Here is a 23310-nt window from a genome sequence, read left to right on the forward strand (position 1 = left end):
AAACATATGTTAGCACTTAGCCGTAGCGCCCTTAGAAGCACCTCAGGACCCATCCCCTCTCTTCTCTCAATCTAAAATCAATTTTGGCTCAAAATCTCAAATTGGGTTTCGCCAAAATTTCTCAAGTCCTCTCCCTCCACCCCAAGACTCAAAAGGAGCTATGTATGGAGAGTAATGGAGATTTAAAAGGAAAAAATTTTGGCGGTAAGAATTTTGCTTCCCTCCTCCCAATTCTAAAAAATATTGTTTTCCTTTCCTTAGTTAGAGTTTTACAAAAAAACCTATTTTTTTGCATTCCACTGTGCTATAATAGATACTTGGAGACGAAAATCGCTGAGGCTTTTGCTGCTGAGATTCACAAAGCTTGTTTTCTATAAATTCAAGGTACCCAATTTAGTTAACAGATATCTTTCTTTTTCTTAATTGTTCGGATTTGGGTTAACAATTTTCTCTTTTAGGTATTGATTGGTAGATTGATTTTAATTTTTTTGGTGTGTTTCTGGGTGTTTGTTGTTTAGTACATTTATAAAGTTGGATATAAGATTTTCATTATTTAGTGGTAGATTATACTTAGAATTCAATTAGATTATTGGTTTCTTGGTGATTAAAGGGTTGATTATTGTATAGTAACTAATTGGTTATTCTTTTTGTTGTCTGCTTTGATTGAAAAAATTGGATCTTGCATTTATTGTGTGTGTGTGTGTGAGAGAGAAAGTTTGGTGTTAATCTTTGTGAGGAGTACCTCATTTTGAAAGTTGGCGCATTGAAGTTTTTTTCAAGTTCTTTAAGTTTGGGTTGGAGCAGACTTTGGTGTTATCGGGGTCGGATTTTGATTGCGGATGTGGGAATAGGTCTGTTATGTCATTTATGACTTGTACGCAAAACTTGGCATCATTCCGAGTTGATTTGATAGGAATCAGATGCTTCATGATTGAATTCATGCGATTTGGCATCCGATTCGTGATTCTAGATGTTATTTAGATGTTTTGATCGTGCGAGCGAGTTCGTATAAAGTTTTTAGATTTGTGTGGATATTTGGTGTGGAGCTCGGGGGGGGGGGCTCAGGTGAGTTTCGCGCTCGAGTGTTGAAGGAACTTCAGTTTTCTGGTGTTGCAGGTCTCGCAAATGCGAGGTTTTGTTCTCATTTGCGAGGTTGGGAAAAACACTGAGGGGTTCGCATTTGCGAATATTTTTCTCCTTTGCGAGCCGCCCATCATCGTATTTGCAAAGTTTTTGGTCGCAATTACGACCTTCAAAGAGATGGGCAGTCTTCGTATTTGCAATGCTTTTGTCGCATTTGCGAACAAGATGTCGCAAATGCGACATCTGCGACTGGTGCAAGGGCTTTAAATTATGGGACTTAGCTTCATTTCCCTCATTTCTTTACTTGGTCTTAGTCGATTTTGAGAGCATTTTGTGGGGGAATTTCATCAAGAAGTAAGTAATCCCTATCAATTCTTTAGCTAAATACACGAACTACAAATAGATTAAACATGAAAAAATTGTGAAATTAGTGGGACCCATCCCCTCTCTTCTCTCAATCTAAAATCAATTTTGGCTCAAAATCTCAAATTGGGTTTCGCCAAAATTTCTCAAGTCCGCTCCCTCCACCCCAAGACTCAAAAGGAGCTATGTATGGAGAGTATTAGAGATTTAGAAGGAAAAGATTTTGGCGGTAAGAATTTTGCTTCCCTCCTCCCAATTCTAAAAAATATTGTTTTCCTTTCCTTAGTTAGAATTCTATAAAAAAAAACCTAATTTTTTGCATTCCACTGTGCTATAATAGATACTTGGTGATGAAAATCGCTGAGGCTTTTGCTGCTGAGATTCACAAAGCTTGTTTTCTATAAATTCAAGGTATCCAATTTAGTTAACAGATATCTTTCTTTTTCTTAGTTGTTCGGATTTGGGTTAACAAATTTCTTTCTTTTTCTTAATTGTTCGGATTTGGGTTAACAATTTTCTCTTTTAGGTATTGATTGGTAGTGTTACAACCCAAATTTACATATTATAGATCACGCCTTAAGTTAGTCGACGTAAATCCAAGAAGAGATTATCTTTGAGATGATAATAAGTTAATCATATTGGTCTTAAATGATACAAGGGTGTATAAGAGTGGTTAATAAGTATTAGAAGTTAAACGAATCAAGGATGTTGTAACTTGTATTTTCGAGTAACACTAGAGGTGATTAACTATCCCAAGAGGTCTTGTTTTAATTTATTTGAATCATATAATATCCGTATCATAAGTCTTGAAGTCAAGCGAGTTATGAAACAAAAGTCGATAAAAGTTGTCGCAACTTAGGTTTATAATTTTACTTAAACATTAGGTCAAATGTTACTGCATTTTTCTACCAATGTACTTGGAATTATGGGGTGATCTACCTATCAAAGTGAATATCTATGAGTCTAGTTTCCAACGCATTAAACCGTTTGTCGATACGATCTCGGAATAGAGAGATATTCGCGTTTTCGCGAGAGTGCGCCAAGCTGCTCCCTATGGGGCCCACATAGGCGGTTTAAGACATTTGGACATATATAAGATAACTCAACCCCGTTTTAAGTCATTATTTTTCAGTATATTCAGACCTTATAACCCTAAAAACATTCTCTCAAGGTTCTCTCATGATCCAAGACCCAAACAAAGGGCAAACAACACAAATCAAATGTCGGGAATCCCGTGGCGCTAGTAAGTTTCTTGTTCTTCTTGTTGTTGCTGATTTTTGTGTTGTTCCAGCTCGTGTGGGAGGTTGTTTTAAGTGTTTTATGTTCTGTAAATACACCTTCAAGTTTTTAATATCAACCCTAGGTGATTTCAAGTCTTCTAAAGTAATTCTAGTGCCGAAAAACCCGAATTAATTGCTAGTTTCGCTTCCTTGTTCTTGTGGCAGAATTGAAGGGATATTTCGTGGAAAATTAAGGTCAAATTGGAGTTGTTCTTTCTGTTTAAAGGTAAGGAACCTCTTACTCTATATATATTTAAGATTATCCAAGTTGTGGCTAAGTCGTTGATGCTAGAACTTGTGAAATATATATCGAAAGGCTTGGTAGTAATGTTGTTAGTTGGTGGACTGTTTTGGAGGCTCAATATGATTATTAATGATGTTGTTTGGGCTGTTTGGTGATTGTATTGACTTGTGTGAAGTCATATAAATAGGGGAGGTGCTGTCCGTTTCATCGTAAAATAGGTTGCGGTCGATACATAATAGTTACGACGCTTAAACGATAATGATAGTGTCATTTCTCTTATTGTAGACTAAGGAGTCGTGACATTTGCATAGCTTGAGGTTGGGCAGTATATACAAGGTATGCGAGGCTATCCCCTTCATTCTTTTGCACGACTCCGATTGTACATAATGTAATGAACGAGCTCCCAAAGATACTCTACTCTTAGAAGCTAGCAGTACTTACATTGCTGCCCTTCTTATGAAACAATTGATATTGATGTTACTTCTCTTATTCTTATATTATCAATGTTGTTGGTAGTTCCTTATTCTTATAAGATTCTTGATGAAGAGTTAATCCTAATAACATTTACGAAGGATACCGACCTTACGTCACTCCGAAAGGTTCAAAATGTGATTCCAATGAGTCCAGCATGCATCATATATATATGTATCTATTTTACTCTACCGAGCCGCGCTATAGTCGGCCGGGTATGGCACCTATTGTGCAACCACTGATCAGTTGGGTTTTACCGAGCTCCATGTGGCCGGGTATGATTCTACCGAGCCCTATGATGGCCGGGTACGTTTTACCGAGCCTATTACGGCCGGGTACGATATGATGATGGTGATGCCCACAAAGGCGTATGTTTTAAAAGTTTATGTATATATATGTATGTATCATGTGTTTCATGTCAGTAGACCTCAGGGGTACCCAGATGTCACAGGTTGTATATTCCCTATCATTGTTTATATTATTGTTCTTACTTATGCTATTCTGCCTTACATACTCAGTACTTTATTCGTACTGACGTCCTTTTTATTTGTGGACGCTGCATGTCGTGCTGCAGGTCCTGATAGACGGGTAGACGCAGCTCCCCCATCACAGTAGGCTATCCGGTTCAGCGTTATTGGCAAGATCCTTTCTCCGGACTTGCCGTGGTCTTGGTATGCATTTTTGTTATAGACATTATGGGTATGTCGGGGCCCTGTTCCGGCAATGTTGTAGCACTTATGTTCTTTTAGAGGCTCATAGACAGGTGTCGACTTATGTATGGTTTAGAATGCCTTTTCGGCTGATTTTTGTTATATAGTCTTTCATGGCATCATGATAGCTCGTACCTTATATATAGTTTCTTGACAGTCTTGTCGTCCCATGTTACGTATGTTCATGACATTATCTTTCATTGTTGGATGTTCATGATCCATGTCTACTATTTATATTGATCTTGTCGGCCCTTAAAGATAATAAGGAAGGTTAGATAAAATGTACGTTGGTGCTCGGCAAGTATGACCCGGGTGCTAGTCATGACCCTCCAGTTGGGTTGTGACAAACTTGGTATCAGAGCAAGTCTGTCCTAGGGGTTGTCTATGAGCCGTGTCTAGTAGAGTTTTGATTATGGATGTGTAGCGCGCCACATTTATAATCAGGAGGCTACGTGACATCTAGGGTTGTTACCTTCTTCCTAAATCTAGATCGTGCGTAGAGTTGAGTCGTAAGTGTTCATATCTAATATTCACATTGTTTTCTTTCAGCGATGCCTTTGACTAGGAAGCAAGCGATTAGTAAACGGCTTGATATAGCTGTGGGCGAGGGTAACATTCAGGTGCCTCTAGCCAGAGCAGGCCAAAGTGAGGCTCAAAGTGAGATGCCGTCTCATACCTCTCCGTCTCCTCCAGAGGATATTAGAAGGCACGCAGTACATCCAGTTCCTCCGTCTGGCACTACAGACCACGATATGCGCAGTGCGGTGCAATTATTGACTAGCTTGGTAGCTGCTCAGGCTCAGAGGCAGAATACCGGTGTTGCTGATAAACCGGTTAGTGCGAGAGTTCGTGATTTTATTAATCTAGACCCTCCAGTGTTTACCGGATCAGATCCCAAAGAGGACCCACCAACATTTATTGATTAGGTTCATCATACATTGCGGGTTATGCATGCTAGTGATACGGAGGCAGTAGAGTTGGCTTCTTATCGGTTACGGGATTTAGCAGTTTTCTGGTATGATAGTTGGGAGAGATCTAGGGGTCCGAACGCTCCTCCAGCCGTGTGGAAGGAATTTTCTGAGGCCTTTCTTCGTCACTACTTGCCAGTTGAGATACGACGAGCTAGAGCTGATAAGTTCTTGAACCTTCGACAGGGTAATATGAGTGTACGAGAGTATAGTATACAGTTTGATTCTTTAGCAAGGTATGCTCCCCATATGGTGGCCGAGATGAGTGATAGGGTGCACCTGTTCGTGAACGGGTTGGGACCACATCTGACAAATGAGTGCATAATAGCCTCCTTGGTAGAGGGCATGGATATTTCCCGTATTCAGTCTTATGCCCAGACCTTTTAGGATCATAAGTTATATGCTAAGCTCTCTAAATGTGAATTCTTGCTGAACTCAATAGCATTCCTTGGCCATGTGATATCCGATGAGGGTATTAGTGTGGACACTCAGAAGATCGATGCAGTGAAGAATTGGCCGAGACCTACAACACCGTCAGAAGTCCGCAGCTTCCTGGGGCTAGCAGGATATTATAGGCGGTTTGTAGAAAGGTTTTCCTCTATATCAGCACCATTGACTAAGTTAACACAGAAAGCTACCAAGTTCCAGTGGTCTGATGCTTGTGAACATAGTTTTCAGGAGCTAAAGAATCGATTGACATCCGTGCCAGTGCTCGCTCTCCTAGAAGGAACAGAAGGTTATGTGGTATATTGTGATGCCTCGGGTATAGGTTTGGGGTGCGTATTGATGCAACGTGGGAAGTTGATTGCTTATGCATCAAGACAATTAAAGAAGCATGAAAAGAATTACCCGATTCATGATTTGGAATTGGCTGCAGTAATATATGCTTTGAAGATATGGCGACACTACTTATACGGCGTCCATGTTGACATCTACACAGATCACAAGAGTTTAAAATACATCTTCAAGCAGAAGGAGTTGAATTTGAGGTAGCGTAGGTGGCTTGAATTACTGAAAGACTATGACGTCGAGATATTGTACCATCCCGGTAAAGCCAATGTTGTGGCAGACGCTCTCAGGCGTAAGTCAATGGGAAGCTTAATACATATTGAGGCAGGTAGACAAGGGTTGACTAAAGAGCTTCACCAGCTAGCCAATATGAGAATCAGATTGTTGGACTCTGATGACGGAGGTGTTACTGTACAGAATACAGCAGAATCATCTTTGGTAGCCGAGGTAAAATCACGGCAATATGAAGATCCTACCTTAGTAAGATTGAGAGAGGGAATTCAGTAGTGTAAGATTACAGCTTTCAAGATCGGAGGAGATGGGACATTGAGATACCAGGGCCGATTATGTGTGGCAGGGTTGCGAGAGAAGATTATGATTGAGATTCATCAGTCCCGATATTCTATCCATCCGGGCTCGACAAAGATGTATCATGACGTTAAGGAGCAGTATTGGTGGGATAACATGAAGAAGTCTATTGCAGAATTTGTAGCCTAGTGTCCTAATTGTCAACAAGTAAAGATCGAGCATCAGAAACCCAGTGGATTGATTCAGAATATAGAGATTCCGACCTAGAAATGGGAGGTGATTAATATGGACTTCATTATTGGATTACCTCGCTCTTATCATAAGTTTGACTCCATCTGGGTGATAGTTGATCGACTTACAAAATCTGCCCATTTTCTACCAGTTAAGACAACTTACACGGCTGAAGATTATGCGAAGTTGTATATCAAGGAGATTGTTAGGCTTCATGGTGTGCCGGTATCTATTATATCAGACCGAGGAGCTCAATTTACGGCTAACTTTTGGAGGTCTTTTCAGAAGGGTTTAGGCACACAAGTAAATCTCAGCACTGCATTCCATCCGCAGACTGACGGACAGGCTGAACGTACCATCCAGACGCTGGAAGATATGCTACGAGCATGTGTTCTAGATTTTAAGGGGAATTGGGATGACCATCTGGCACTTATAGAATTTGCCTACAATAATAGCTACCATTCCAGTATTAAAATGGCCCCGTATGAGGCACTGTACGGGAGGAGATGTAGATCACCAGTTGGATGGTTCGAAGTCGGTGAGACAGAATTATATGGGCCAGATTTGATTCACCAAGCCATTGAGAAGGTGAAAGTGATACAAGAGCGACTGAGGACGGCACAAAGCAGGCAAAAGTCTTATTCCGACGTCCGACGTCGTGATCTGGAATTTGAGGTTGGTGATTGGGTTTTCCTGAAGATCTCGCCGATGAAGGGTGTTATGCGTTTTGGGAAGAAGGGTAAGTTGAGTCCGCGGTATATTGGGCCGTACAAAATTCTTCGACGAATTGGACAGGTTGCTTACGAGTTAGAATTGCCATCTGAATTGGAATTTGTCCACCCGGTATTCCATGTATCTATGTTGAGGAAATGTATTGGAGACCCTTCTCGGGTCGTCCCTATCAAAGATGTACAAGTTACAAAGGATCTATCATATGATGAAGTGCCAGTGGCTATATTAGATCGACAAGTCCGCAAGCTGAGAACAAAGGATGTAGCTTCCGTGAAAGTATTATGGAGGAACAAGAATATAGAAGAAATGACATGGGAAGCAGAAGAGGAGATGAAGTCTAAATACCCTTACCTATTCCAGAGTGAAGATAACGAGGATGCCGGGGGAAAGAAGGACGCATTATAAGGTGAAACAGCTCTATGAGGTAAGCAATAGCTTGTGAATACTCTTTTTTTAATACAAAATGGTGATATGCAGATAATGTACATATCCATAATGCTTTGTATAGTCTTGTATGGCCATAGGTTGGGTTTAACTGCTTGCAAGTTTGGCTAGTGTCCATTTTATAAGGGAAACTCAGCCGGAAATCTCCGTCGGAATCCACGATGAGTTAGACACCCCATAAACCCTTACATTCGAGGACGAATGTTCCTAAGGGGGAGAGGATGTTACAACCCAAATTCGCATATCATAGATCACGCCGTAAGGTAGTCGACGTAAATCCAAGAAGAGATTATCTTTGAGATGATAATAAGTTAATCCTATTGGTCTTAAACGATACAAGGGTGTATAAGAGTGGTTAACAAGTATTTGAAGTTAAACGAATCAAGGATGTTGTAACTTGTATTTTCGAGTAACACTAGAGGTGATTAACTATCCCAAGAGGTCTTGTTTTAATTTATTTGAATCATATAATATCCGTATCATAAGTCTTGAAGTCAAGCGAGTTATGAAACAAAAGTCGATAAAAGTTGTCGCAACTTAGGTTTATAATTTTACTTAAACATTAGGTCAAATGTTACTGCATTTTTCTACCAATGTACTTGGAATTATGGGGTGATCTACCTATCAAAGTGAATATCTATGAGTCTAGTTTCCAACGCATTAAACCGTTTGTCGATACGATCTCGGAATAGAGAGATATTCGCGTTTTCGCGAGAGTGCGCCAAGCTGCTCCCTATGGGGCCCACATAGGCGGTTTAAGACATTTGGACATATATAAGATAACTCAACCCCGTTTTAAGTCATTATTTTTCAGTATATTCAGACCTTATAACCCTAAAAACATTCTCTCAAGGTTCTCTCATGATCCAAGACCCAAACAAAGGGCAAACAACACAAATCAAATGTCGGGAATCCCGTGGCGCTAGTAAGTTTCTTGTTCTTCTTGTTGTTGCTGATTTTTGTGTTGTTCCAGCTCGTGTGGGAGGTTTTTTTAAGTGCTTTATGTTCTGTAAATACACCTTCAAGTTTTTAATATCAACCCTAGGTGATTTCAAGTCTTCTAAAGTAATTCTAGTGCCGAAAAACCCGAATTAATTGCTAGTTTCGCTTCCTTGTTCTTGTGGCAGAATTGAAGGGATATTTCGTGGAAAATTAAGGTCAAATTGGAGTTGTTCTTTCTGTTTAAAGGTAAGGAACCTCTTACTCTATATATATTTAAGATTATCCAAGTTGCGGCTAAGTCGTTGAAGCTAGAACTTGTGAAATATATATCGAAAGGCTTGGTAGTAATGTTGTTGGTTGGCGGACTGTTTTGGGAGGCTCAATATGATTATTAATAATGTTTTTTACGATGTTTGGTGATTGTATTGACTTGTTTGAAGTCATATAAATAGGGGAGGTGCTGTCCGTTTCATCGTAAAATAGGTTGCGGTCGATACATAATAGTTACGACGCTTAAACGATAATGATAGTGTCATTTCTCTTATTGTAGACTAAGGAGTCGTGACATTTGCATAGCTTGAGGTTGGGCAGTATATACAAGGTATGCGAGGCTATCCCCTTCATTCTTTTGCACGACTCCGATTGTACATAATGTAATGAACGAGCTCCCAAAGATACTCTACTCTTAGAAGCTAGCAGTACTTACATTGCTGCCCTTCTTATGAAACAATTGATATTGATGTTACTTCTCTTATTCTTATATTATCAATGTTGTTGGTAGTTCCTTATTCTTATAAGATTCTTGATGAAGAGTTAATCCTAATAACATTTACGAAGGATACCGACCTTACGTCACTCCGAAAGGTTCAAAATGTGATTCCAATGAGTCCAGCATGCATCATATATATGTATCTATTTTACTCTACCGAGCCGCGCTATAGTCGGCCGGGTATGGCACCTATTGTGCAACCACTGATCAGTTGGGTTTTACCGAGCTCCACGTGGCCGGGTATGATTCTACCGAGCCCTATGATGGCCGGGTACATTTTACCGAGCCTATTACGGCCGGGTACGATATGATGATGGTGATGCCCACAAAGGCGTATGTTTTAAAAGTTTATGTATATATATGTATGTATCATGTATTTCATGTCAGTAGCCCTCAGAGGTACCCAGATGTCACAGGTTGTATATTCCCTATCACTGTTTACATTATTGTTCTTACTTATGCTATTCTGCCTTACATACTCAGTACTTTATTCGTACTGACGTCCTTTTTATTTGTGGACGCTGCATGTCGTGCTGCAGGTCCTGATAGACGGGTAGACGCAGCTCCCCCATCACAGTAGGCTATCCGGTTCAGCGTTATTGGCAAGATCCTTTCTCCGGACTTGCCGTGGTCTTGGTATGCATTTTTGTTATAGACATTATGGGTATGTCGGGGCCCTGTTCCGGCAATGTTGTAGCACTTATGTTCTTTTAGAGGCTCATAGACAGGTGTCGACTTATGTATGGTTTAGAATGCCTTTTCGGCTGATTTTTGTTATATAGTCTTTCATGGCATCATGATAGCTCGTACCTTATATATAGTTTCTTGACAGTCTTGTCGTCCCATGTTACGTATGTTCATGACATTATCTTTCATTGTTGGATGTTCATAATCCATGTCTACTATTTATATTGATCTTGTCGGCCCTTAAAGATAATAAGGAAGGTTAGATAAAATGTACGTTGGTGCTCGGCAAGTATGGCCCGGGTGCTAGTCATGACCCTCCAGTTGGGTCGTGACAGGTAGATTGATTTTAATTTTTTTGGTGTGTTTCTGAGTGTTTGTTGTTTAGTACATTTAAAAGGTTGGATATAAGATTTTTATTATTTAGTGGTAGATTATGCTTAGAGTTCAATTAAATTATTGGTTTCTTGGTGATTAAAGGGTTGATTATTGTATAGTAACTAATTGGTTATTCTTTTTGTTGTCTGCTTTGGTTGAAAAAATTGGATCTTGCATTTATTGTGTGTGTGTGAGAGAGAGAAAGTTTGGTGTTAATCTTTGTGAGGAATACCTCATTTTGCTGTTTTTAATAAATATATTAATATTATTTTTTATCAAATAAAAGTTTCTGTTGTCTACACAGTTGTGTTAGTTTATACAAAATATCTTTTAGATATTGATTATTAGATTGGTTTTGGTTTTTTGGGGTAATTATAGTTTAATCCATTTCTAAAGATTTCATTATTTAGTGATAGATTGTGCTTAGAGTTTAATTGGATTCTGGTATCTTGATTATCAGATACTTTGTTCATTTTGTTGAGTTTGTGGGTTGATTCCCTATTCAATAATAGTACTAATTGGTTATTCATTATAGTTACGTCTTGCGTTGAGCCGAGGGTCTGTCGAAAACAGCCTCCCTACCTTTTAGGTAGGGGTAAGATCTTCGTACACACTATCCTCCCCAAACCTCACTAGTAGGATTATACTGGGTTTGTTGTTGTTGTTGTTCTTAGTTGTTCAGATTTTATTTTTGAAGAATGCTAGTCTTTTTAACATGATAAAAGAAGAGAGTCGAGTAGGTTATTTGACCAACATAGAAATAGTATATCGATTTATATATAAAAGAACAGATAAATAATAAACGAGCACAATGGACATAGATTTTTATAGGCAACTCTAACTTATTTGGGGATGAGACAGAGTTTGACAAATTGATGGATGGAAGAAAGTTCATTTTTTTGGGGCATTTCTTTAAATTGTTTTGCTTTTTCCATATCTCAAATATGAGATTTTTGTGTTCTAAAAATACTTACTAGGTTTCTTCTTTCCTAGTTTTTAGGCTCTTTAAGTTTGCTTGCAAAGTATGTTTGTAATACTTAAACTTTATGTATAGAAATAATGGTACTATTTAAAAAGATTGGATTAGTATGATCTCATTTACTAGTTCAATCTAAAATAGATCTAAATCAAGTTCAATCAAACATCAATTTGATACTTGTTTTTTAAAAGTTATATTTACTCAAGATGTCAATTATGGTATTCTATAGTTTGATTATGCTTAGTCATGATAAAATATTAAATATTGTGGCGATAGAGTGAACTAGTTTGTAAGATTCCCTTGAAAAAAATAAGAAAACTAGATATGTTTTTTGCCATGCTCTGAATGAATACATTTGTATAGTCATTAGTAAAGTGTATAAATTATAATATATATTCATATTCTGTGATATACTCTTTCTAGTTTCTATCTATAAGTACTTTTTTTTAGTTTATTTTTTTGCTATATGTATAGGTTATTCTTAATGGATAAGAGTTGGATAAACATATTGAATAGGAATGATCCTCTATATGAGAATGGAGCCAAAAAGTTTCTTCACTTTGCCTCATTAGATAGGCCTAATGCATCTGAAATCTTGTGTCCATGTCGGAAGTGTCGTAATATAAAATTTATCCCGAAAGAGTTGATTGTTGAACATATTGTGGTTGATGGATTTCTACCTAGTTACGTTAATTGGATTTGTCATGGTGAGACATCATCTTCATCAATGTCTGTGGATAGATTAGATAGAGGTGATGAGATACAAGGCTTGGTGCACGATGCTTTTGGAGTTCCTCCTACTAGTGACTTTATTAATATGGACACTCGTGGTGATAGTTTTGGTGGGTCAAATCAACATAATGTGGGATTTGATAAGAAAACTGAAAAGTTTTTTAACTTATTGAAAGAATCTGAGCGTGAATTATATCCTGGAAGCAAATATTCACTTCTTTCTTTTCTTGTTCGTCTATTACATTTAAATTGTCTCAATGGGTGGAGTAACAATTCATTTTCCATGTTGTTAGAGTTGTTAAAAGATGTGTTTCCTGAAGGTGAAATATTACCTAAGTCCTTTAATGATGCAAAAAGAATTATTAAAGATTTAGGACTCGAATACAAAAAAATAGATGCGTGTCCAAATGATTGTATGATCTATTGGAGTGAGACAAAAGATCGAACTGATTGTAAGTTTTGCAAAGCTCCAAGATACAAACAATTTGTAGGTGAATCTGGTAGTTTGGAAACCTCAAAAATTTCAGCAAAGGTGTTTAGATACTTCCCATTGATACCGAGGCTTCAAAGATTATTCATGTCATCTAAAACATCTACTGATATGAGATGGCATGCGAAAGGTCGCACTAAAGACGGGGTAATGCGGCATCCTGCTGATAGTATTGCTTGGAGAAAATTTGATGAATCGCATCAAGATTTTTCTCAAGATCCTCGAAATGTTAGACTTGGATTGGCTTCAGATGGATTTAATCCATTCAAGTCTATGTCTATCTCACATAGCACATGGCCAGTTGTCTTGGTTCCATATAACTTGCCACCTTGGTTGTGCATGAAGCAACCATACATGATATTATCAATGATTATTGATGGCCCTCATGCACCAGGCAACGATATTGATATCTATCTACGACCGTTAATTGATGAGTTAAAAGAATTGTGGGTTGGTGTTGACACTTATGATGTGTCAAAGAATCATATGTTTCAAATGCGTGCTTCATTGCTTTGGACAATCAGTGATTTTCTAGCACTAGGTAACTTATTAGGATATGGTGTGAAAACTAGATATGCTTGTCCATGTTGTCTGACCAAGACTAAATTTCTGAGATTGAAATATGGGCGAAAATATTGCTTCATGTCGCACAGGCGTTGGTTACCCCATGGGCATAAGTTTCGAAAAGATAAAGTTTCGTTTGATGGTTTTAAGGAGTTAGAGGCAGCACCTAAATGTTTGTCAGGTATTGAAGTTCTTAAGCAATTGAAAGGTATTAAAAATAAATTCAGAAAACATCTATCGGCCAAATCCAAGAAAAGAAAATGGAAGAATTCTGATGATGTTGACGATGCCATGTTGCAATATTTATGGAAGAAAAAGAGCATATTTTTTGAGTTAGACTACTGGAAAGACAATATGATTCGTCATAATCTTGACACAATGCATATTGAAAAGAATATATTTGACAATATATTCTGGACATTACTAAATGTTGACGGGAAAGAAAAAGACAATCTGAATTCTCGTTTGGATTTACAAGAGATGGGGATTTTAAAGAAAGGCTTTGCACCCTAAAAAAAAGAGCTAATGGCAAATACTATCTACCTCCGGCATGTTTCACTTTGAGCAATGCACAAAAAGATGTGCTCTTACAAGTTTTAAGAGATGTGAAAGTACCAGATGGATATTGTTGCCCTCTTTCTTTGAAGAATCAAGGGTGTCACAAGCCACTGAATCTTATGAGCTTTGCTCGCCTTTTTCCCGTTTTTGGTAGTGAAATTTCGGCAGTAGGTGTTGACATACTTCCTGATATCATCTTCCTTGAAAAGGTTGAAGAGCTTTCTCATATTTGAGGCATGTTCTTATGAAAAAGCATCACAACTCTTCAGGCTCTTCTGCAGCTTACACTTAATCATGGAGTTCTATTTTTTAAACTTGTGTTTGACGATGATAGTGGCATTGTTGTTGCAGCTGTGAAGAAGTTAGCTTCTTTTTTCTTTTTGTTAATTGATAAGATTCCCATCAAGCATGATTTTACCCTCCTACATAAGGTATTTAGCCTATTGTAGAAACTGGAAGAAAGAGTAAGTTGAAGACTCTTGCCTAGATGAGGGAAATAAAGATCTATGATTGAAACACCATCATATTAGGAAAAAAAATTATTATATGATTTTGTCTTGTTTTTTTATATCTTGTATTCATAATTTTCTAAGTTGTAAATTTTGTAAACTACCAGAGTAACCAATCTAATATTTCTTCTCAGGTTAACATAATCAAGAAGACTGGAGTTAGTGAAGTTGGCACTAAGAAAAAGAAGCGGGTAAGTTTGAAAAAATTACAAGGTTCTTGTTCCTCCTTTTCAAAGGGAGAAACCCTTCATGTTATAGTTTGCAAAACTTATATAACATTCATTAGTTTTCATCTCAGTATACCATTTACAGAAACTAATATTTTAGAATTCAACCCTCCCATCTCCCACCCTGTTTCTGCCTCAGTCTCAAAGAAAATTTAAAACTAAAAGAGTAGGGAATGGTTTTCTTAAGTGCAAGATGAATTGAGAATAGCTGAACATTTTCTTTTCCTTGGTAAAGGGTGAAATTGTGGTTTGTATTGAACACCATTTTTCTAGTATAGAATCGGTGCTGAACTCTGATATGAAAGTGCATTATTGACTATTGATATAGCATTTGTTGCAAAAAAATTCATTATTATCGTAAAGGTAAATAGATTCTCCTACGTGAGCTATCTCATTTAGATTTTGTTTCAACCTTTCTTGGCAGGTAGCTTTATGTGTGCTTACTTGTATTTAGCTTTTTAGGCCTGATCGTGTTTATATTTATTTAAATCTTGCAGATCCTCCATCGGGTGGAGTTATGTTTTATCCCTTCCTCTCACATTCCCCACAACCAAAAAAATATCAACTGCATTATGATATTACAAAATTTCAGTTGTTGTTCGGTTTGGGCGGTTGCGTTCACTTTCTTGGATTTTTTGCTTTATGTTGTTTGTTTCTTTTTCTCTTCAGTTGCTAGTATTACATTGATTATCAATTTGTTTCTCTTTTAGAATATGAATCTATTATTATTTTTGGTATTCCAATTGTTTTATCGGAGGAAAGAATTCACTTTATTATAAAGGTATAATACTTTTTTTTCTTGTGACTTCTTGTACAACATACAACATTCCTGAAGGAAGTGATGTCAATTACTGGGAGTAAAAAGCTTGACTTGTGGAGAGTTAGTTTTATAAGATTTAGTCTAGAAGTTGAGAAAAATTAATTCGAATTAGGAGTGATCTTAAAGTACTTACACATTGATATTACTATCTTTTATTATTTAGTTAGATTTGAGTTTTACGTGAGAACATATCATTTGATTTGACATTATCTATCTTGTACTAAGTACGTTTTATATTGCTACTTTGTTCTTTGGTTAACTTAAGGAAAAAGATATTTGCTTTACATTTATTTCATGTTTGTTATAAAAGTTGATACTTGTGAATGTAAATGTGTTCATGATGAAACTAAACAAAGCATTATTATTTACATTCTAAAAAATATGATACCGACATTAATTTAAATGTCAAACATTTAATGCGACATTTTACTATGTTGTAAAAGATATGTCACTAATTTTTTTAATGACATTCACATAAAGTGGAAATGACATTTTGTATATGTTGTGAATTTTCTTACTGACATTTACCAATATGTCGGAAATTTCAATACGACATTTTATGATGATCATACGTAAATGTCGTATTTTTTTAGTAAAATTAATCTAATTGTCGAAAATTTTAAGTGACATTTCCTATATGTTGCAAACTAAATATCGTAACATTCTTACCGATATTTACCTAAATTTCTTATTGACATTTACCTAAATGTTGCAAAGTAAGTGTCGTAAATTTCTTATAGATATTTACCTGGATGTCGTAAAATAAGTGTCATAATTTCTTATTGACATTTACCTAAATGTCGTAAAGTAAGTGTCATAATTTCTTACCGACATTTACCTAAATATCGGAAAATTACCGACATTGAAATTAACGACATTTGATGCAAATGTAAATTAAATGTGGGTAAATAAATTTGTAACATTTAAATCATATCTCCACTTTCTTGTAGTGAAAGAAACAAAGCCTACAAAATAACGAATACCTAGATAGTGGTTTAATAGGTTAAGTTTCACTAATACAGAATTGGTACAAGCTTGATAAGTAAACTAAGAGGACCCAATCCTTGGGTTTCTCTTTTTTATAGCCTAAAGGCTTTTGGCATAACCTGCATCAGAAAAAAGGTGGTAAAGCATTGACTATCACTTATTTAGCTGAAGAAAATACAATGAATATTTAATAAAGGTGGCTACCATAAGAAATTCACATACTGTTTTCATGAGCAAAAGAGAAAGCGAGAGAAAGATATATAAAACAGTAAGTTTTGAAAAAGTTGCTAAACTGATAGTAATATTTTATACATGTTAATTTCTACACCTTGGATTTTCTTGAGTTGATTCTTATGGCATAAACTGTCCCTTGTACTTTACAGTATTTCTGGGATTTTTTCTTTACAATGTCTGTTAGCATGTACCCGTTTTGTCCCTAAATCTCATTGTTATTCCGTAAAAAGGTTGCCATATTTATATTTAATTCTAAAATGGCGAATATGTCGAGGGAAATAGGGAAGAGGAAGTATTAAATACTCATCACATATCAAGTTTCTGTATATTTTTCAAGCAGATCAAGTTCGTGCAAAAGTTTTTTTTAATAATTAGAGGAAAAAGAATGAAATAATGGGAGGGAAAAAGGAAAAAAAAAATAGAAACTCCAGCAATATAATTAGCATTATTGGATGAGAAGAGAAATAAAGAAAAACGGAAAAAATAGAGCGAGGAGTCAAACTAACTAAATTATTCTATTAATCACCAAGAAAATTAGTACAAAACTTCAACTAGAACACAAACAAAACCTGCTAATAATACTTGCCTTAATGGAATTAAGAAGCCCACCTCTTAGGGAGGGTTTCTTCTTAATCCCATGTCTAAAGTTTTACAGAATCACTTAAAGACTAAAAAGTTTATAGGTCACTACGATGAGTAATACAAAACTGAAGCTATCATTGAATTCACAAGATTAGTGATGAGTGGGCAAAACTGGATCGCTACAAACTGGACATGCTTTCTTCCTCGTCAGTAGCCATTTCTTGGCGCAATCTGCATGAAAGTCATGGCCACATTGAAGTGTGCCAATGATATCATCATCTTCATATTCATATGCACAGATGAAACATGCATATTTTTCTTCATCTTCACACATTGGAGCATAAAATATTCTTGTTTCTAAATACTCAGATATGTCAATCCCAAACTCATTTTCTATTTCTCTATCAAGACTATCATATATGTCAACCCCAAACCCCTCTTTCTCCTCTTCTTCTTCAATTTCATCATCAAGATTATCATCAGATTGTGGCACCGGAAACGCATAATGATTAACACTATACTGATCAGATATGTCAACCCCAAACTCTTCTTTTTCTATCTCTGCATCAAGTTTATCAAGAATACTATAAGGAGATGATGGTGGCACCCACGAACAATGAGGCATGATACTATAGTGGACACTCATTCGAGCTGTTGTAGCCATATTTCTGGGCACTTGATCTCTTGTTTGCAGCATAGTTGTAGTATGAGACATGTTGTAGAATGAAAGTTGTTGAGATTATAGGGTTTAGTGTTTACAGAGTTAAATAGGTGAGACTAATACCCAATTTGATTGGGAATAGGATTAATACCCGCGTTTCCCTTGGAGTCGTGCGTATCAAGTTTCTTTCCCTATTCTTTTATTGTCCTTTATTCTATTTCTTCTATTTAATTCTAGAATAGATAATTAGGCCCCTAAAATTATTCCTATTAAATATGAATATGTAATTCAAATAATTATTATTTCTTATTAAGATAAGTAATTTTTTTAATCATTTGTTATCAGCTTGTTACCAATCATTAATCACATAGTTCTTACCTTATACTACTTTTTAGGGATTCTTTTTTTAACAATTACGCCGTATGGTGGTGTAGCCCTGTCATTCAACCAACAAAGAGTACAAAAATATGAAGAGGGCCTATGTTGTTACCTCGCACAAAGGAGGCAACGACTGCCCCTATTTACTAACTACTTACTGCCCTTATGCATTACATATATAAACAAAAGTGCTTTGTGCAGTTTGGCATACTACCAATCAACAAAAACTCTTCACAAAAATGTATTCTTCCTATGTTTATGCCTTAGTGACACCATCTAGATGTAATCCAATCTGTAATGTCCAACTGCAGAAGAAGGAAGATCATGATGGGAGAAAATAAGAAGCTCTTCATTGTCAATGCTCCATTTTGCTAATGCATCCACAACTTGATTAGCTTCTCTATAACAATGGTGAATAACACAATTGAGTTGACCGGCAATGACTTGAATCTGTCTGATAATGCCCTGTATTTGCCAAGGAGGTTTTGATTTACCATTAATCAATTCAACCACAAGCTGGGAATCGTACTCCAGTATAATGTTATTGGAACCATTGTGACTACACAATTCCACCCCCGCTAAGGCTGCACTAGCTTCGGCCATGTTGCTACTTGTTCTGCCAATTGAAGAAGTAAACGCCATAGTTAGCTTACCCCCGTGATCTCTGCAAATGCCACCAATACCCGAATTTTCATCCGCGTCTTTGCTTCCATCCGTATTAATCTTAAGCTAATATTCAGGAGGTTTATGCCATTTAACAACTATGTAATCAATTTTAAGAATGAGTAATAACACCCGTTGACAAATATCTACCCAACTCCCTTCCAACTGCCTATTACACTTAACCTTTGATATCACCCATTTCAAGTGGGATAAAATCTGATAATGTATTCTCTTCAAGTAAACTCTAGCATCGCCATATCTTACTAAGAACCTAGCCTTCCATATCTCCCAAAAGATTACCATAGGTGTTATCTGAAGAATAGTTTGATGAATATAGTTCTTTGATTTGATGTCCCACCATCTTTGTATCATAACTCTGATAGGTATATCATCCCATGTAATACCGAGCGGTCTCCCAAAGAATTTCCAAGTCTGTTAAGCTACCATAACACTAATAAAAGTATGATGAAGAGTTTCTCTTAGTGGGTTAACACAACAGAAATATTTGGATACCATACTCAGTCCAAACTTAATAATTATGTCATCAAAAGGTAATTTCCTTTTCAATATTCTCCATAGCAGAAAAGACATTTGAAAAGTTAATTGCTTATGCCAAATTTTCTTCAAGAAGATACAAGAATTTTTTCTTTGTCTAACTCTATCCAAGGCTGAAGATGTAATAAAGTTACCAGTACTATTAGGCATCCAAACTGGTATATCACAACAACTTTGGTTCCCTATGCCAATAGATCGAATTTGTTCTGTAAGGAACTCTGGTAACTGCAACTGATCCACGTCCCATTTATTATCAGTAATAACATCTCTAACAACCTGGACCCTATTAATGTCTTGTCTATGAATTATTTGAGCTACAACACCCATTTCAAACCAATTGTCCCACCAAAAACTACTATTTCCAGCATTAATTTTCCATAGTAGTTCTTCCTCCACCATATCTCTGATTTTGAGTAAGTTCTTCCATGCATGAGATTGAGAAATATGAGCATGAACAGAAACATGATGATTGTAAATTAGATCGTGACACGCCCTAGATTGGAATGAGAAGTGTTGTGCAAGTTGAAAAATTAAATTACTCGATTTTAATATACATAGAGATAAGAAATTATATTTCGGGTATCCATATCGAATATAGATTAATGTAAATAGTTGCCTCGGTTAAAGTCTTATTAAGATCAACAATATCTCGAGAAAAATAGAATTATATGTGTTGGCTATATTATCAGTTAAAAAAGAAATTAAGTATATAAATCTAAAAAGCTTGAATAATAAACTCCAAATAAAAATACATATGTGTTGTCTACTCTTACAAAAGCACGAAGCTCAAACACAAATTGTTGATTGACCCTTTTAAACTTTTTAAGTGGATGGATAAAATTATAATTATAATTAATCTTGTATATTATTATTTTTATATTTATTATTTGGCCTTATTAGTTAATACAAATTATCTTCTTATAAGATGATATTAGGAATGCGGTAAATATCGATCTTTTCGAAGTTTTTACTTCAATTTCTCCTGTCGCAGTTACTTTTGTAATTCTTATTTGTCATAAGAAAGTTGGAGTATCATCTTTCTTAAAAAGTTACAATTAATTTTTAAAACTTCATACTTCCTTATACATATTATATTACTAGCCTCTAAGCAAGCACTTTGTGTATGTATCTTAGGTTAATGAGCATACAATATTAAAAATCCTATATATTATTAAATAATATAAAAGTAAAAAAAGAAAACATATTTATTATGATTTCAGGCTTTACCTCCTATTACCAAAGTTATCCAATTATCTTCTTTCTTTTGAGATTAGTTAGCATAATATATAAAATATAAAGAAATTAAATGATAAGCTTGGTGTATAATCTATTAATCTCCGCGTGATTTTGATTATTTGAACTTTATGAGTAATTGTTAAGATATTGAACTTGAAGTATACAATGATTTTAGGTAATGGGTGTAGATATTGATATAATATATATAGATATCGTGTTATAATTTCATATACTACTCTATTCAAGCAAGATACGTTAGTAATATATGAGGGTGTGGAAATCGAAGATTAGGGTAGAAGGTTAGTAGGTAGTCGAGCATATTCTTTGTCTTCCTCAGTGTTTAATTGCTACCTTGGCTTCGGTCCACTTTTTATCTTGTTGTTTTTTTGTGTTGCCATTATATTTTTTTATCTTTTCTTTAGCCGAGAGTCTTTCAGAAACAACATTTCTGCCTTCTAGGATAGGGGTAAGGCTGCATATATCTCACCCTCCACACACCTACTTTTGGGACTTTACTGAGTTTGATGTTGTTGCTGCTGTTGTTGTACTGGAGTAACGTGAAACACTCCATCTGAGTTTAAGATTACTATCAAAAAGAATTTACTTTTCGTAGGGTTCAATTTCTAATGGAAACCACCCTTTAAAAACTCAGGAATTAAAAAAAGAATAATAGCAACATGAAAATGCCAAATAAAATGCAACAAAAAATCTGAGATATAGGAATAGAAAAACTAAAGTACTATTTCCAATGTCTAAAATCGTCACCTTCAACAATTATTTGAAGGAGCAGAAAATAAAAAAGAATTTAACAGGTTAAGTAAAGAATTTCTACTCAGAGACAAAAGAAAGTCATGTTTCAGTAGCCAATACATAGGCATCTTCATTGCAGCCCTGTATATTTACGAAAATTTAAATGTCCGATTGCAACTCTCTTGCTTCACCCATTTAAAATTCTTCTTTGTAGATCTTTTTACTTTAAATTGGACATCTATATTCACTTGAATAATGCCGAATTCTTTGGTCATCACCACCAGAAGAAACCAGGGGCGGAGCCACAGTGTTGTTTGCGGGTTCGGCTGAACCCACTAGCTTTTGTTCAAACCCTAAATTTGTATTAGAAAATTCAATAAATATGTACATATCATTAATTTAGAATCAGTAACTTAAAAGTATTATAATCTAGAACCCATAAGGTTCAAATCCTAATTCTGTGGGGCTCATATTAAAGAAAAACAAAGAAGAAAATGGGAGGTGCCTAACTTTGTTGAAGAAAATGGAAGGTGCCTAATTTTGTTGACAACTTTGTTGAAGAAAATAGGAAGTGCCTAACTTTGTTGACAACTTTGTTGAAGAAAGTGGGAGGTGTCTAACTTTGTTGAAAAACTATAGGACTAAATCAACAACAAGACATCTTCTTTGTAGTAGTTGAATGGCATCTCTTACTATAAATAGAGGCCTCCATTCTTCATTTCAATCACATCAAAATAAGAGAGAAGCAATAAAAGTTAAAGAGAGTAATCCACAGATTGTAGTCTGTGAGATAAATAGTGAGTGTGAGTGATATTGTAGTGATGTGTTTATAAATAAAGAGTGTTATTTCTTTCAAAATTGTAGTAGTCTCTTGACACTACTAAGTTGTAATATTATAGTGGTTATACTGCTCCGCTCGGGTATTGTATTTTACCCATTAAAAGAGTTGGTGTCATTGTTGCTCTCTTGTGTTATTATTATTTCTCATGGATATTATTTCTCGGCGGGATTATTATTTTTCCCAACAACGTGGTTTCAGAGCAATGGCAAATAATGGTACGCTGTATTTTCAGTACCCCCGTCTCACAAAAGATAATTATGAGAAATGGTGTCTACGAATGAAAGTCATTCTTGACTCTCAGGATGTGTGGGAAATCGTAGATAGAGGGTATGCAAAACCCGATAATGAGAAAGATCTGCCTCAAAATAAAAAAGATGTCTTGGTAAAGACAAGGAAGAAGGATCAACAAGCCCTCACGCTCATCCATCAATATCTGAATGATGCTATGTTTGAGAAGGTGGCAGATGCTACCACCTCAAATGAAGCTTGGGATATTTTACAAAATTCTCTTCAAGGAGTTAACAAGGTAAGGAAGGTAAAACTTCAAACTCTAAGGGCTGATTTTGAAGTTTTAAAACTGAAAGAATCTGAATGCATTTCAAATTATTATTCAAATTAAAAGTAAAGGTTGTTGTAAATCAATTAAGAAGATATGAGGAGGACATAAAAGATATCCGTGTGGTAGAAAAGATCATTCGCACTTTAATACCTAAATTTGATTTTGTGGTATGTGCTATTGAGGAGTCTAAAGATTTAGACTCTTTGATGGTAGAGCAATTGGAGGGTTCTTTACAGGCCCATGAAGAAAAGATCAAGAGGAGACAAGAAGTGTCATTGGAGTAACTTCTTAAAACTCAGGCATCCTTTATGGATTATGGAGGTGAAAAGAGTTATCGAGGAAACGGGCGAGGCCGAGGCTGTGGTGGTC

The 23310-nt window shown here is 36.0% G+C and overlaps 1 protein-coding gene and 1 long non-coding RNA gene across 5 annotated transcripts; both read left to right on the top strand.

Moving 5' to 3' along the window:
- The first annotated feature begins 9 nt into the window (after nt 1–9).
- LOC108945839 (uncharacterized) lies at nt 10–5285 on the top strand. 4 transcript variants are annotated; one of them, XR_011408383.1, is made up of 4 exons: nt 10–204; nt 314–1675; nt 1787–1857; nt 4016–5285. It is a non-coding gene; the product is annotated as an uncharacterized lncRNA (long non-coding RNA). The 4 variants fall into 4 exon arrangements; XR_011408385.1 differs by lacking the exon at nt 4016–5285 and adding an exon at nt 3256–3995; XR_011408384.1 differs by lacking the exon at nt 4016–5285 and adding an exon at nt 2892–2952.
- Nucleotides 5286–12079: 6794 nt separating this feature from the next.
- Nucleotides 12080–13894, top strand: LOC138893649 (uncharacterized). The gene has a single exon (XM_070178296.1). The coding sequence runs from the start codon at nt 12080–12082 to the stop codon at nt 13892–13894; it is 1815 nt and encodes a 604-aa protein (XP_070034397.1).
- Nucleotides 13895–23310: the final 9416 nt, after the last annotated feature.

This window comes from Nicotiana tomentosiformis, chromosome 6 (assembly GCF_000390325.3).
Source record: "Nicotiana tomentosiformis chromosome 6, ASM39032v3, whole genome shotgun sequence".
Classification (NCBI taxonomy): domain Eukaryota; kingdom Viridiplantae; phylum Streptophyta; class Magnoliopsida; order Solanales; family Solanaceae; genus Nicotiana; species Nicotiana tomentosiformis.